The 15,816-nt window shown below is 36.9% G+C and overlaps 2 protein-coding genes across 2 annotated transcripts; one reads left to right on the forward strand and one right to left on the reverse strand.

The window, feature by feature from the left end:
* Positions 1-1,476: 1,476 nt before the first annotated feature.
* LOC128680911 (juvenile hormone epoxide hydrolase-like) lies at positions 1,477-10,515 on the forward strand. The gene is made up of 9 exons (XM_053764395.2): positions 1,477-1,788; positions 2,253-2,435; positions 2,746-2,991; positions 3,758-3,904; positions 4,319-4,538; positions 5,385-5,516; positions 6,252-6,486; positions 7,356-7,568; positions 9,389-10,515. The coding sequence occupies exons 1-9, from the start codon at positions 1,702-1,704 to the stop codon at positions 9,900-9,902; spliced, it is 1,977 nt and encodes a 658-aa protein (XP_053620370.1). The 5' UTR covers positions 1,477-1,701; the 3' UTR covers positions 9,903-10,515.
* Positions 10,516-11,669: 1,154 nt separating this feature from the next.
* On the reverse strand, positions 11,670-15,750 carry Prosalpha5 (Proteasome alpha5 subunit). The gene is made up of 5 exons (XM_053764403.1): positions 15,602-15,750; positions 15,229-15,485; positions 13,795-13,973; positions 13,018-13,130; positions 11,670-12,675 (listed from the first exon to the last, which is right to left on the reverse strand). The coding sequence occupies exons 2-5, from the start codon at positions 15,483-15,485 to the stop codon at positions 12,493-12,495; spliced, it is 732 nt and encodes a 243-aa protein (XP_053620378.1). The 5' UTR covers positions 15,602-15,750; the 3' UTR covers positions 11,670-12,492.
* Between the last annotated feature and the right edge of the window lie 66 nt (positions 15,751-15,816).

Genomic DNA, 15,816 nt, shown 5'->3' on the forward strand with positions numbered 1-15,816 from the left:
TACTAAGCGTAAAGCTCTCAGTTTGCAATTTCGAAAATATTATTGTATGCTTAATCGGAAATCCAAGTTATCACTGGAAAACAAACTGCTTGTATATAAATGTATAATAAAACCAACATGGACGTATGGAATACAACTTTGGGGTACATCGGCAAACTCTAATTTAGAGATTTTACAACGATTCCAATCATAAATGCTGCGAACTATAGTGGATGCCCCTTGGTATATAACTTGGTATATAAATGCACAATTACATCGGGACCTAAATATCCCCACAGTCATGAAGGAAATTAAAAACAGAATGCCAAAGTACAAGGACCGTCTATTAAACCATACCAATGAGCTTGCAGCTGGTCTCATGAAGCCGAGAGTGGTTTTTTCCAGACTAAAGAGAAAAATCGCCCTTGGACATGTGTTCATAATGCAATGGATTCGAAGCTTATACAATCAAGTACAATAAAACTACTGATTAATGGAGAGGATAAGTCAATGGATTTGGACCAATCTGCTGCTTGGACACCATAAAAATATTGTTTAATGTCGTTAACGGACAGATTACAATAATAAGAGGAAAAAAAAAATTACACCCAATGAAAACCCTTATGGCAACCGTTAAGCGTCGAAGACCAGGGCACAGATTATATAATACTTCCAAGGTCAGGGTTTTATTCCCGCTTTTTCTTCTCCGCATCCTTAGACCCTACCAGTTTACACCTATGGTGCATTATCCTTCTTCAAAACTCCCTTGATCTGAGCGTTCTCCCAGCCGTTGAGCGATGGAGCCCAGAGTTTACTAGACATCTTGACAACACAAGCATGTAGGTAGTTTTTATTTGCCCCTTTAACAGGCCCGGGCAGAAACGGAATGGATTCGTAACTTGCCGTTTTGGGTAGATAGTTAAAACGTTTATTTTCTAGTTTACGCCGTGGCCGTACCAGCGCAGATGCCAGTTGGCATTCAGTGCTGCTATGCCACGAACGAGAAGACTGGCGCCAGTTGTTTCCTCATGTCGCGTAACGCCATACAACCAACTCAGCATTTACACCTCAACAAACAAACAATTAAACAAGTTGGTTTGTTTAAGTTTGAAATAATTTTATTGCACACTTGAAAATATTTTAAAAAATATGTACGAAACTTATTGAATACTAACTGTTTATCCGCGGCTTCGCCCGCTTAAATGCCTGGATTTGACGATAATATGTTATGGCTTCTAATAGTCGCATAACACTCGCATAAAGACCCCGCAACATTATTTTTCTTTATCTCCTACTCCCAGCCCACTTACAGTTTTATTATTTGTATATGGAACAGCATAAAAGCCAGTTGACTTTTTAACAGTCGAGTAAAGTTTAAAGAAGTATTCAAAGAAAAAATAATCTAGCTCAGCTTGTAAAAAAAAACAATGTCAAGTCAATGTCAAGAAATAATTAATTGTCAATGTCAATCAAATGTCATTGTTTCTTAATCACTACACTTGTCAGTTTTCCGGTCTACCGTCTACTTTATCCCGTACCTATTGTTTATATTTGTGTGATTTAAAAAAGAAAGCTAAATTTTTACATCAGAAGTCTATTGAGAAGATTCTGAGCTTGTGACTTACATATTATCATAACAAACAATTGTATTGTTAATCATTTAACGCAAAAAAAATTGAGTCATCCCAGCCGGTACCTTCGCGTTGCATTTTCACAATAAATATGAGCAAAAAAGGGTCTAATAAAAAACAAAATGAAAGAAAAACCCATCATCCTGCATCGTCTTCGAAGTCATCATCATTTTTCCTGGTATTCTTAGACATATAATAATTTAAATAACCTTAAAGCTGATTGTTCAGATCGGGTCCAAACTTCATACTCCGTTGTTAATCTCCTCTTATCAATGCACAATGCTATCGGAGCTAAAACTTGACTTGTGTAAATTACTTTTTAAAATATATGTATACCTACTTACTAACTTTATGCTTGGGCTCCACTCCTATGAAGACTTTATTATAACTATGGTTAGATTGTTATTCCCTGAAACCATTCAGAGGAAGGAATGTATTTAATGACGTAATCATTTGTTACATTACATATGAATACTATTTTCATAATATTTGCAAACAGCTGCTACATCGGAGGTCTCAGGTTCAACCCCTGTTCAAATCTAAGTGGAAAATGGTCCTTATATACCTCCAGATCTGGGTCATGGATGTTTATCAATAAGAATTTAGTAATTTTGAATTAATTGTAATATTTATTTATTTTAGACTGGAAAAGTATTCTTTCTATTATCAATCCTGTCGGCGTTAGCATCATTCTATGTATACAAGATTCTCACTACACCTCCGGACTTGCCTGCTTTGGACTTAGAACAGTGGTGGGGACCGTACCCAATCAATCAGAAACGGGACTTGTCTATAAGGCCATTTGAAATAGAGTTCTCGGACATTGTAAGTTAAACTTTTTTATCTGGATGATATTGCTTTAGTAACAAATCAGCCTCGGTGCCTTATTTTTTGTATTTGATATTTCTTTTCTGTTCTTTTCTTTGGTGCAATAAAGAGTATTGTATTTATATTGTGACTGAAATTACATGAACCCCAAACAGGAAGAAAAAAATTGGCTATTCTCCAACTAGTCAAATCAGATACTTTTATCTAATGTCAAAAACAAAATTTTATACAGAGCATGTAATTAATTAATTTGTTCACAAATTTATTAGGCTAATGTTACTTGACACGTATTTATTTTTACCCACAGATAGTCAATGATCTCAGAGAGCGCCTACTCCACCGTCGTCCCTTCGTTCCTCCTCTAGAAGATGCCGGGTTCACATACGGATTCAACTCCAACTTCCTAAACAAAGTGCTGGACTACTGGCAGAACAACTACAATTTTAAAGAGAGAGAGCGGTTTCTCAACCAATATAACCACTTCAAGACGAATATACAAGGGCTGGATGTACATTATATTCATGTGAAGCCAAGAACTGAAATAAGTGTTAAGGTTAGTTACAGTACTCGGCATCTAAGTTGGCAAGAGTGGTCAGATGCGCAGAAGTCATTTTTTAGATGTCACAGGCACTGCGCGGGACGCGGAGGGATGAGGTAACAACATTCCGTGCACGCGATTGGTCGGCCAGTAGACATTCGCTTCCCGCGTCGTGTCTACGTTCCCTTCGCTCTCACGTACACTTGACTGCACTGAAATTGAACCACTTGTTGTCGTTGTTTTTTTCTTAATCATTATTGTTTAGGACATACATATAAAGTCTTAATCAAGAAGCCGTAGAAGAAAAGTCATAGCCTAATTTCTACTTCCTTATAAGTACTTAATATGTTCCTCTGATGTAACCGAATTCCACGTGGGCGAATTCACGGGCGGAAGGCTAGTTTTATATAAAACGATATTTAGAAAATATTATGAATCTAAAGTGACACTTTTTTATTACCCCACTAAGCTAAAATGCCAATTTAGTTGCCGGGTACTGAACACAGACCTAAAATCGAGAAAGACCAGTGTATCAAATTGTGTACAGCTTCAGTAAAAGGTGCATAGACTTCACGGGGTAGAACTTATTTCGTTTTGCGTACGCAAAGAGGTCGAGCTATGGTGGAACTGCTTACCCACATCAGACGATGTGGGTAATGTGGCTTTTATTAGCAGAAAAGTTGGTAAATAAATAAAGGTTACACATACTAATTATACATATATATACAACATACTCTAGAAGAAAAAATATTATACTTACACAGATTGTAATGTTTTCCAGGTGATCCCGCTTCTGATGTTGCACGGCTGGCCGGGGTCGGTCCGGGAGTTCTACGACGTGATCCCACTTCTGACCAGACTGAGGCACGAGTACAAGTTTGTGTTCGAGCTTATAATACCCAGTCTGCCCGGATATGGCTTCTCTCAAGTAAGTTACGAAGAACTAATGGTTGCCTAGCGACGTGTGGTTCCGCCCTAGAATAGGACCACTCCATATCCTCCCGTGAATGTCGTACGAGGTGACACAAAGCCTTGGCAACTTATAGGCAACGATAGCATTCCCAAAGAGGGTTAACGTCAGGCAGGCGAACGATTGTAAAATCTTAGCCAAGTCTTCAAAATGTTAATGTTCATTTTTACGCTTACCCTGGGATTCGCGACGTCATGGCCCCGAATGAAACTGGGAACACGCGAATTTGTGAGTGAGTGAACGAACAAGCAGCCAATGTTGGACCTCGGATCTTTGAAACTTCATTCATTCTTTTGTTAAAGCGCAAGCGAGAAAACGAGAGAGAAACTCAAATGAGAGAGAGAGGGAGATTCAGTCTCCGTTCCATTCTAGGCACCAGTCCGTCCCGGATTCGGTCCCTTGGAAGCGGCCACGCTGCTGCGCAACTTGATGCACCGCATCGGACACAAACAGTACTACATCCAGGGCGGGGACTTCGGACACGTCATAGGAAGTGTCATGGCCACCGTGTTCCCGGGGGAGGTGCTGGGGTTCCACACGAATAGTCCTTTGTTGATGGCGCATCCGTTGGTCAACATCTACACGGTGTTAGGTGAGATTTGAATGCTGATCTTAACTGATATTATAAATATGAAAATAAGTTTGTTTGTTACCCCTTCACGCTTTATCTACTCAACCGATCTTCTTGAAATTTTACATACATGTAGTTTGAAGTATGGAGAAGGTCATAGGGTACCTTTCATATCGGAAAAATAAGTGTTCCCGTGGGGAACTTAAGCGAGCGAAGCCGCGGGCAAAAGCTAGTATTATAAATGCGAAAGTAAGTTTGTTTGTTTTTTACCTCTTCACGCTCGATAATTTGAGCAATCTTCTTGAAATGTTTTATCCATGTAGTTTGAAGTACGGAGAAGGACATAGGGTACCTTTCATCCCGGAAAATAGGCTAGTTGACAAATGTTTTATTATCCATTAGAAACACCAGTAAAAAAATACTGTGATAATGACAATAATTTCAAAGATAAGACAAAAATAAAATCACACATTTTTCGACTCGTCCACACGCTCCATACTAAATGACATGTAGGAGTGACGTCACAACGTGCTAAAATATTCGCTTAGAAAGCTGTTTGTTTGACAGCTACATTAAATATTACGTTTGTGGTAATGACTTCTTAATAAAAGTTGTTACAAAATTTTTGTTTTTTATGATGGTTAAATTAATTTTTATATTTTCATTTTTTTTTTAAATGGACTTTTTTAATTGTTACAGTCTGTAAATTATCATAATTATACTAAATATTATTATATTTTATGTATATTTTTTAAAAGTCTCTGACCTTGTCAACTACCCTATCAACGTGAGCGAAGCCACGGGCAAAATTGCTTGCGGGCTTGATCGATTGGGAGTGATGATCTCATCACGTAAGTGCGCGTGCAGGGTCGCTGTGGCCGCGCGCGGTCGTGGCGGCGGAGCTGCAGCCGCGCATGTTCCCGCTGCGCGACCACCTCGCCGCCGCGCTGGAGGAGACCGGCTATCTGCACATACAGGCCACCAAACCTGACACTATTGGTAAGTCTTATTTGCTCGAGCGCAAAACCTCTTCTTCCGCAGAATGTCTTTTTCGCAAGAGGTCTCTTTCACAGGATGTATCTTTCACAGAATGTATCTTTCACAGAATGTATCTTTTACAGAATGTATCTTTCACAGAATGTATCTTTTGCAGAATGTATCTTTCACAGAATGTATCTTTTACAGAATGTATCTTTCACAGAATGTATCTTTTGCAGAATGTATCTTTCGCAAAAGGTCTCTTTCCCAGAATGTCTCTTGCGCAAAATATCGCACCAGGAACTTATAGTTAACTTTGATTTCAAAAGAAAAATCATTTATTAAAATTATAGCCTCCACAGGCACTATTTCACGTCACATTCCAAACTACATAATATTTACCAAAGCTACAAACTACTAACATTTCAGAACGACCACTGCTGAGAAGAAATTCCGTAACTCATTTAAACAGTGTTTGCCCTATCATGACAAAAGGGCTTACCATTAAATTCTAGTTGTTCGCTGCGAACTTAAGACCTCTCGAACACAATTTTTTTTTTCAAAATTGTGAATACCACACCCACAAACTTAAAAATTCTACTGACCGATCCTACATACATTTTAAATTTCATCAAAATCAGACTAACAGTTCGAAAGTTATCGCGTTACAAACATACATACAAAAAATGCCCCAAGTTGATTTGTAGATCTCGCTCGGTCAATTAATTTATAAATAACTATACTTTCCTCCCGCAGGGCTAGCCCTAACAGATTCTCCGTCTGGCCTCGCGGCGTACATTCTCGAGAAATTCTCCACTTGGACAGACTTTGACAACAAGCGAGCCTGGGACGGGAGACTAATAGACAAATACTCGTTGAACGATCTGTTGGACAACGTGATGGTGTACTGGGTCAGCAACAGTATCACGACCAGCATGAGACTGTACGCTGAGACGTTTAATAAAAGGAATTTAGCTCTGAAAATGGATATGTAAGTAAGAAATTTGTTATTTCTGTGTATCTGTGTTTAAATATATAGGGACAAATCACACAGATTGAGCTAGCCCCAAAGTAAGTTCGAGACTTGTGTTATGGGATACTAACTCAACGATACTATATTTTATAACAAATACATAAATAAATATATACGGACAAATCACACAGATTGAGCTAGCCCCAAAGTAAGTTCGAGACTTGTGTTATGGGATACTAACTTAACGATACTATATTTTATAACAAATACATATACAGATAAACATCCAAGACCCGGGTCAATTAGAAAAAAATCATTTTCCGTCATGACCCTAGCGGGGATCGAACCCAGGACCTCTCGGTTCAGAGGCAAGTACTTTACCACTGCGCCACCGAGGTCGTCGTGTTTAAACAATAGTACCTAGTGTAGCGGAAGCGAGGTGATAATTGGTGATCTTCCTACCGCTCCAATGGTGTCATGTCGGAGGTTGTATATATATATGCTTTCAATCGTAAACGCGCTGTCTGCGCGGTCTAGGCTTGTTAGCTTGTGTCGTGAGTCGACCGTAGCTCCATCTATCCGTAGTGTCGTGAATCTTCTACGTGAGTTTTATAGTCTTGCTTTTTTAACGTCGACGGCGTGGAGATGTCGCCACGGTAGATTATACACCAGTATTTTATGCCAGCTCCACACTGCCAGAAGAAAATTTTGTTACTTTTATTTATTCGATTATATTTTGTGGGATCCATTTAAATTTGCATACCCGTGGACGGTGAAACATGTATTATTAAGTTTTTCTTTTAACACCACATTGTATAAACTTTTACCAAAACTCATGTTTTTGCAAATAAATAATCTTTGTCTTTGGAACATTTGTCACGCACCAGGATACCCACGTCGGTGCCGACATGGGGCATCAAATTCAAGACGGAGATAGCCTATCAGCCGGACTCGTTCCTCAGGCTGAAGTACAGCAGCTACCTGCACAGCACCGTGGTGGAGGACGGCGGACACTTCGCCGCGCTCGAGAACGCCGCCATACTCAGCGACGATGTGTTCGAGGCCGTCGACACATTTATACAATTCCACGGTGTTAACAAGTAAGTTTTATGTTTTACTAGGCTGACTTGACTTTATGAGGCTCGTCCCAGCTTTGCACGTGTAAAAATTTAATAAATTATACTTACATCTTACACCTAAACCTTCTCATTTTTTATATCGATTTTTATGCAGTGAATTTAAAAAACCATGTATCATTTTTTTGAGTTTACGCGAACAGACATACAGACAGACGCGGGAGAGTTTTGACTTCGACTTTCCGTTGCGTCGACGCGTCGCGTTAGCGCTCTTTTGTGCTCCGTTGTTTCACATAGATTTTGACATTAACGTACGTCGAAATATACAATGTCTGCTTTGATATCTCGATGGACGACAACGCAACGGTGGACGACGGAGCAATGGGGCCGGGTCCTAAGGTGATCCACATAAAAAATACACATTCATTAATTGTTCAGTTTTAACGTGAAAAATGGACAAACAAACACACGTTCACATACATAATATTACTAGCTGTTGCTTTTGGCTCCGCCGAAATGTGTCCTAGATGTTACTCTCCACCTCTCCATTTTTCTTGCGGAAGGAATCATCGTTTCCAAAATCATTCATTTATAAAATTAACATTTTCATAGTACTTAGATTTTAATTATTACAAAGTCAGATAGTAAAACTAAATAAAATTTGAAAAATTGTGATGACAGCGCGGCCGCAGCGGTCGAAACCCTCTGAGAAACACCTTTAGTGAACGCATTCTGGTATTCCTTAGCTTGTCAGTTAAACGTAAGCTCAAAACCCTGATAATGTATCGAATGCCGAAGATAATGTCTCGTAAAAGTATCAATATCGATCGTCCTTTTCTTTGTTACACCGTCTTTGTTTCTCTATTTATTTGACATCAATACACAATGTGTGTCGTGTTTATTTATGTTCCAATTCCTTTGTTATGTTATCTATTTGATAAACGTAACATTGGTTTTCAATATTACTCAATTGATGTGTAAACAAAGATTTTGTTAGAATGAGAATATTTTAGAATGGATTATTTATTTTCTACATATTTGGTAAAAAAGTTTTCTTGAATTTTTTTTTAAATTTATGTACACAACATAACAGTGTAAATATAAAACTTACAAATAAGAAACTAAGTACAAAGGTACTACTTATTGTTGTATGATTATTAGTATTTAACATGAGTTTCATTCAACATAACATGGTGACAGCGATGGGTGACTTCAATACTAAGTCTAATAAAATAGTATTTTACAAATATATAGCTGGTGTGGTTGTGTACTTAACTATACTGGTAGATGTAAGTCATTGAAACTTTTTGTTTTTTCTTTTAGGGGGAAATAGTTAAGGGGAAGTAATGCCATTAAAGTTTTAATTTTAAGGGGAAGATGTTGTATGATTATTAGTATTTAACATGAGGATGGTAAAATAATAAATTAGTTGTTGTCTAGCACTCACGGCGTTTCATTCAACATAACACTTATTTCTATAGAAATTTCTTCCAGTAGACCCGCGAAAGAAGAATGGGAAAAAAGAGGCATTGGCGTGTACAAAAAAGAAAATTATAATAAACTTAAATATTTTATATAATGCATAATATAATATAATGTATAAAACATATAAGAACTACATATAGTAAATAAGTAAATAAACTATAATAGTATTTAATGTATTTTATCTTTAATAATTTAATTTATTATTGTCAATATGAAATTAGTGATATAAAAAATTAAATTATAATTATTATTAATCAATTAATAACATAATATTAATTAACAATCTAAAAGGCAAAGTTGGCTGGATCTTGTTTTCATATAAAGTAAAACATTGTATTAAAATTAAAAACTTGTTTCAGTATATTACAACCAGAAACTCAAGGGAACCCTGACACAGCAGAATCAATATACGAATTCATAGTGAGAGACCTGCAAGGGAACGACGTGAAACTAGACAAATATAGAGGCAAAGTTGTACTGATAGTTAATGTTGCCTCCCAATGCGGCCTCACCGACAAAAACTATCTACAACTCAACGAACTATATGACAAATACTCGGAAAAGGGCTTAAGAATACTAGCCTTCCCATGCAATCAATTTAATGGTCAAGAACCAGGAAGCCATAGACAAATATTTAGTTTCACAAAAGAGCGCGGCGTACAATTCGATGTGTTCGAAAAAGTTGATGTGAACGGTGCAAATACTCACCCTCTATGGGCGTTCTTGAAACGTACACAAAGCGGTACCTTCGGTGACTTTATAAAGTGGAGTTTTTCGAAATTTGTCATCGACAAGTCTGGTGTGCCCGTTGAGAGGTTCGGGCCTAACGTTGATCCCAAAGACTTGGAGCCGGAATTATTAAAATACTTGTAATTTTTCTATGGAAGAGAATATCATTTTGAATTTGTCTCAATGATTTTTATGTCGAAATAATAAGTGCTCAATATTAATAAATTAATTGAGGTCTGTACATATCTATACTAATATAAGGGATGTTTTAAATTATTTTGTATGTATATATTTGTCTTTAGGGTAATAATAGTCAGTCACAACTTAAGTACAGTAAGAATGTTTGCTTCCTAATTTCAAATTTAATCAAAATGGTAATAGTAATAATTTTTACGTGGTACGCAGTGAAAACTTTAACTTTTGTATCACGTACGTTTTTATTTCAATAAAATATTTAGTGCGGAAGCAACCACTATATTATCACTTTATATTTTCAATTGTTTTTATTTTTCTTAATATAAATATTTTTGCATGACCTCATAACAAATAATGATATTAAATATATATGGTTTTTTGCGTCTTGTAATCATTCTTGAATATTTGAAATTGTAAATGTTATTTTGTTTATGTCTTGGAAAAAAAGTACCTTAGTTGTAAGAAACGATTTAAGAAAATAGTGCAAGTGCGTAAACGTTAATACAGAATAATCAAAAAAGATTTTTTAAATGTTTTTATTAATAAAATTATAAAAGTACAACTTTTGTTTTCTTTTTGACGCTTTCTTTGAGCTAATTATTTATTTCACCAAACAAAATATGTTTTAAACGACTATCGGCGGTGCTATAAATGCGCTACGGGTGCTACAAAAACGTCATTGACGGTATTTCGTCGCGACACGAAATAGAGTGCGGTAATAAAGCCGAGTATGCAATGACCAACATTTGAACGCTTTTATCGTAATACTAAAACAGTGTCTATAAATAATAGAAAACGGATTAATCAGTAGGAAAAAGATTTTAACGTACTACTTCTTTTGCCATTGCAATATCAAATAGAATGATAGACAGGGGCGTGGGTTCAATTTCTGCTCGATTCCAGAAGACTTACCACGACATACAAACACATTACTTACACGTACACATATCGCATTGGGTAAAAAAGGAGAGAATGTGCCACTGAACCGAGAGGTCCCGGGTTCGATCCCCGGTCGGGTCATGATGGAAAATGATCTTATTCTGATTGACCCGGGTCTTGGATATTTATCTATATAATGTATTTGTTATAAAATATAGTGAGTTAGCAGCCATTTTTACTTTTTACTCTTTACAGAGTGTAACTGTACGTTTAGTGGAAGAAATCCCAGTTCACATTTATAGCCCCGCGGTAATGAGTTCACACACACACCAAATCACACAGGTTGGCTGGGCTGCCGGCCCAGCCTCAGCTTGGACAGGTCCTGAATGGTGTTCCTGGAGCTGTTCTCGCTCCACTGCAGCTCCGGGATCGCCGCTATCATCTGTCGGCGAGGTAATCGGTCACTCTCACATCCCAACTAATATTACAAAAGTTTTGTTACCTCTTCACGCATTATCTAGTGGACCGATTGTTATGAAATTTGGTACACGGGTAGAAAATAACCACTATCGATATAGTATCGATTTATTACATTAATTTACTTCTATAAAATGCGACATAACTTTTCGTGATGGTCAGTTATATATTTTGTCGTGAAAAAAAAAATCAACATACTTACATAATACCTACTAGAAGTTATGTACTGTGAAAAGGACTTTCTAAGGAAGGAAGGAAGTTTCTACTACATGATAGGACTATAGAAAAGACAAATTTCTACAAAATATGAAGTACATAATTGTGGTTCTAAACAGGGTGACTAAAATAATACTCAAACACTACTTTTAAAGTTTTTTTTTTATTAAACAATGAATACTTACCAAAAGATTATTCGCGCCATTCGTAATACTTGCACTAAATTGCATTAATTTTGATGATCAAATACTATAGGTATACCTACCTTAAAATATATATGTCGCAGCTATATAGTTAAATAAGCCATTTAATTGGAAGGCCAGCCCGTTCATCAAATGCCGGCATTCAATTGAACGCCCAGGCCGATCATTAATTGAACTAGCATCAATTAACATTCAACTAGGCTTATTATATGCCAGCCCTTTGAAGACAGCTGACGTAAAAAATCAGGCAGATTATTTAAATTTAGTCCACATTTTTTCAACTGCGGCCAGAGGTTGACATAACATGATAGCAGATTTAACCATACGACTGCGACATATATAAAATACGAATACAATACATGATTTTCTATTATGTATACAGTTCTAAATACAATTTATTACAAATACCACAATAGAATACATACTCTCATACTTTTAATTATTATTATTAGAGTCGCGGTCTATTCTTGTTCATTTTAAATCTTTATTGTACAAAAAAATAAATATATAAAATTCTATTATGATATAGGCTTTTATGGTTTTAGTTTAATTTATGTGCCAATCGGACCGTGCGAAATGTATTATAAAAAGTGAAATTAAATTTAAATCCATTATTAATAATCCAATTTTGACATGAAATAGTTGTTGATAACACTGGCAGTGAGTGGATCAAAGGAAAAAAATGTTAAAAACAATAAAGGAATCGATTTTCAAATGTCCGAAGAAGAATAGACCACGTGACCGCGACCATAGACAACGCAAACTCAAGGTATGTCCTTGATAACCTCGGCTAATTGTTCCCGCGTGAACATGTGGAACATGGACCCAGGAGTCATGGTGACCACTTCAACATTGTTTTCGGACAGTTTTTCCTCCATGACTTGCTTGAGAATGGTTAGAGCTGACTTGATGGCCTCCTTTAGGGTCATCGACTTGTGATATACTTCCTGAAAAGATGAATATTATATAACCAAAATTGAAGGCCACCTCGTGTTTCCGTTTGCAGTTTGTGAGGATGTAAGTATGTATGTACGTTAGTTATTCTTTCACGCAAAATCTACTGGACTGATTGTAATGAAATTTGGTACACGGGTAGAATATAACCTGGAATTACACGTAAGGTACTTGTGTAATAAAATAAGTAATAGCACTTTATAACAATAAGAACATTAAACACATGCTTTAATTTCCGTGGCAAAAATGACAAAGGCATATTTTTTATATAATTTGTCTATCAAAATTTAGTATTACAATGGCGTCAATAACTCTTTTAAATGTGACTCGTATACCTTCAAGCTCTGCTGGGCGCCTTCGCTGCCGGACCCTATGGCTTTAGCATCATACTGCACGAATGTACCACTCGGATCCATGTGGAACAGCTGGGGTCCCTTTTCGTCGATACCTGAAACAAATGAACAATTTATTAACAGTCATACCAGATATTGTTACACACGCCAAACTATGGTCGACTTTGCAACATATTTTAGAAAACCTTATCAATTCGATTCAGAATTCTTTATTAAACTTAGGATGACATACACAATTTTTTTTTGCCATTGCTATACCAAATACAATGGTCAAGATTAGTTGATAAACACCCAGTGTTTCCAGCCAGCGGAGACAGCACGCCCATTTATTATCTTCACTTTCTTAACCTACTGACATCAAAAATCCATGAATAACAGCAACAAACTACACGATATAGTCTTTTGTTATCATATTCGTGCATCTAGTTGGTGCTCTTGACTTCGTCCAAAAGCATGACCTAGCATGGTGGGCTTCTTTCCATAAGATACCTTTCAACTGCAAGCCACCTCCTATTGGAGTGTCATGGCGTCGCATCAACAAGAGAAGAGTTCCTGGGAAATCCAGGGACCATGAGCGAAGCCTGCCGTACACCATCGGCGGTGCACCGCTTCCTGATGGAGCTGGGCTGGCTGGAATGAAAAGGCCCACGCAGAAAGGGCCCAGACAAGAGGCCTAACAGCGGAAAATTGTCCTCGAGGGAAGTAAGGAACTAAGTAAGATAACTTTAATTGTGGAATATTCCAAAACTGAATACCAACCCGCAAACATGACAGCCACGCCGAAGGGGCGCGACATGGCCGTGCCGCTGTCGTCGTCGCTGTCGCCGAACTGTATGGCGAGGTTGGACACGGCCTGCGCGCACGACTCCACGCTCATGCGCTCGTTGTACACGAACCAGTGGTTCTGGCACTCCACGCGCGCGCGCTCCACCAATGTCCTAGACAAATGGATGTTTTTATGATATTATAATCAGTCTTGTGTGACTTTTAGCAAATTGGATGAGGTCCAAGTCTGGTTTACTTACAGGCATCATAGATGGTCAGCACAGTATATGAGATTTCTCTAATTTATCCTGTCATTTCAATCAATACCCCTCCACACACTCTATTCAGCTCTATTGGTATTCTTCTATCCATAGAATGAGTTACTTTCATTTTAAACACATTACTTACTTTCATTACATTACTTTCATATGTCCTTATACTATGAGTATTAAAAAAAGACACATTTGACTTATTTTCTCAAAATGTAGACAGACAACATCTTCATTCTAGATGCTGAACTGTATGACTGGTATATAAGTAGAATTGAGATTAAATACTAAGAGGATGCTAGCCTAACATCTATGAGAAGAATCTTCGGTTTATTGTCTTTTCCTTTGATAAGCTTTCATATATTTTTTGTTCTCAGACCAGCAAAGAAGCACAATATTGATAATGACATTAGTTACAAGGAAATTCTAAAATGTATATCTCATATTGATAATGATAGTAGACACAAAAAAAATTGTTCCATTTCTATTGATAATTCCATTTTTACTGATAAATTGACAGTTTCATTACTAGACATTGAGAATGTTTAGTAATAAATTAAATATATTATTAATTTTACAAACATCTTTAATTATAACACCAGTGAAAGTAACAATTTTTATAGGTACCCATTTTTATTGGCCACATTGGTTAAAGTTTTGCTTTAGAGTGTGTACATACAGTAATAAAGCTGAGATTTGAGACTCCAGTTAAAAATTAATATATTTAATCAAAAAAGACTTCTGAAATGTTTTTGGTGTGCAGAGTTCAAGTTTACATTTTCACATTGGAGACAGACAAAATTGATTTTATTTTATTTATTCATTTATTATTTGTAACACTTACAGCTTTAACTAAGTATGTTATTATTAGCTAATATAGATGGTGTAGGCTGTGTGGTCCCACCCTAGAATAGGACCACTATATATCCTTCCGTGGACGTCGTATGAGGCGACTACAGGACACACAGCCTTAACAGCTGATAGACAACAACATTATTCGCAAGATGGTTGACATCAGGCAGGCGGCCTGTTGTAAAAACATAGCTAAATCTTCAAAATTTAATGGTTTATTTTTACGTGAACGTTAGGCTTGGGGTCCGAACGTAACCGTAAACACACGAAGATAGACTAAGTAAGCTATTAAAAAGTTACCACTTACCTTGAATCTGCCATCAACCCAGACACGGCGCAAGCAATGTGCCGGTCTACTTCCACGATTTTCTCTATGGTAGTCGGCTCCATCAATGGAGAAGTAATTCTCTTTTCAACAGCCAAAACTACACCTTCAGAAGTGCATATCCCAATTGCTGTCGAACCCAGTTTAATCGCTTCGATGGCGTATTCCACCTGGAACAGCCTCCCTTCTGGACTGAAGGTGTTCACACCACGATCATACTCAGAACGGGTTAGAAACATCTGAAAAAATTATACCGGTGAATAAGGTTAGGTCCACCATGACAAAGCTGTTTAGTTGTCCCAAAATAAATTACATGAATAATGTAAATTAGAAATTATAAACCACATATACTTACCTTGTAAGATTTATTAGTAATTAGAAATGATCGAGAATCTGTTTGAATTCAGCGAAATTGAATAAAATGAGTTGACAATTTCGACAAAATTTTGTTGTCACTTCACTTGACTGACGCGAAACGAAAATCATGTCACTGTTAAGTCATGGTAAGTGCAAGTGTCAAATCTATTTTTTTATCAGCCATGCCAATAACCTTATCAAATAAAGCCTTTC

Source organism: Plodia interpunctella, chromosome 25, assembly GCF_027563975.2.
Source record: "Plodia interpunctella isolate USDA-ARS_2022_Savannah chromosome 25, ilPloInte3.2, whole genome shotgun sequence".
Classification (NCBI taxonomy): Eukaryota; Metazoa; Arthropoda; class Insecta; order Lepidoptera; family Pyralidae; genus Plodia; species Plodia interpunctella.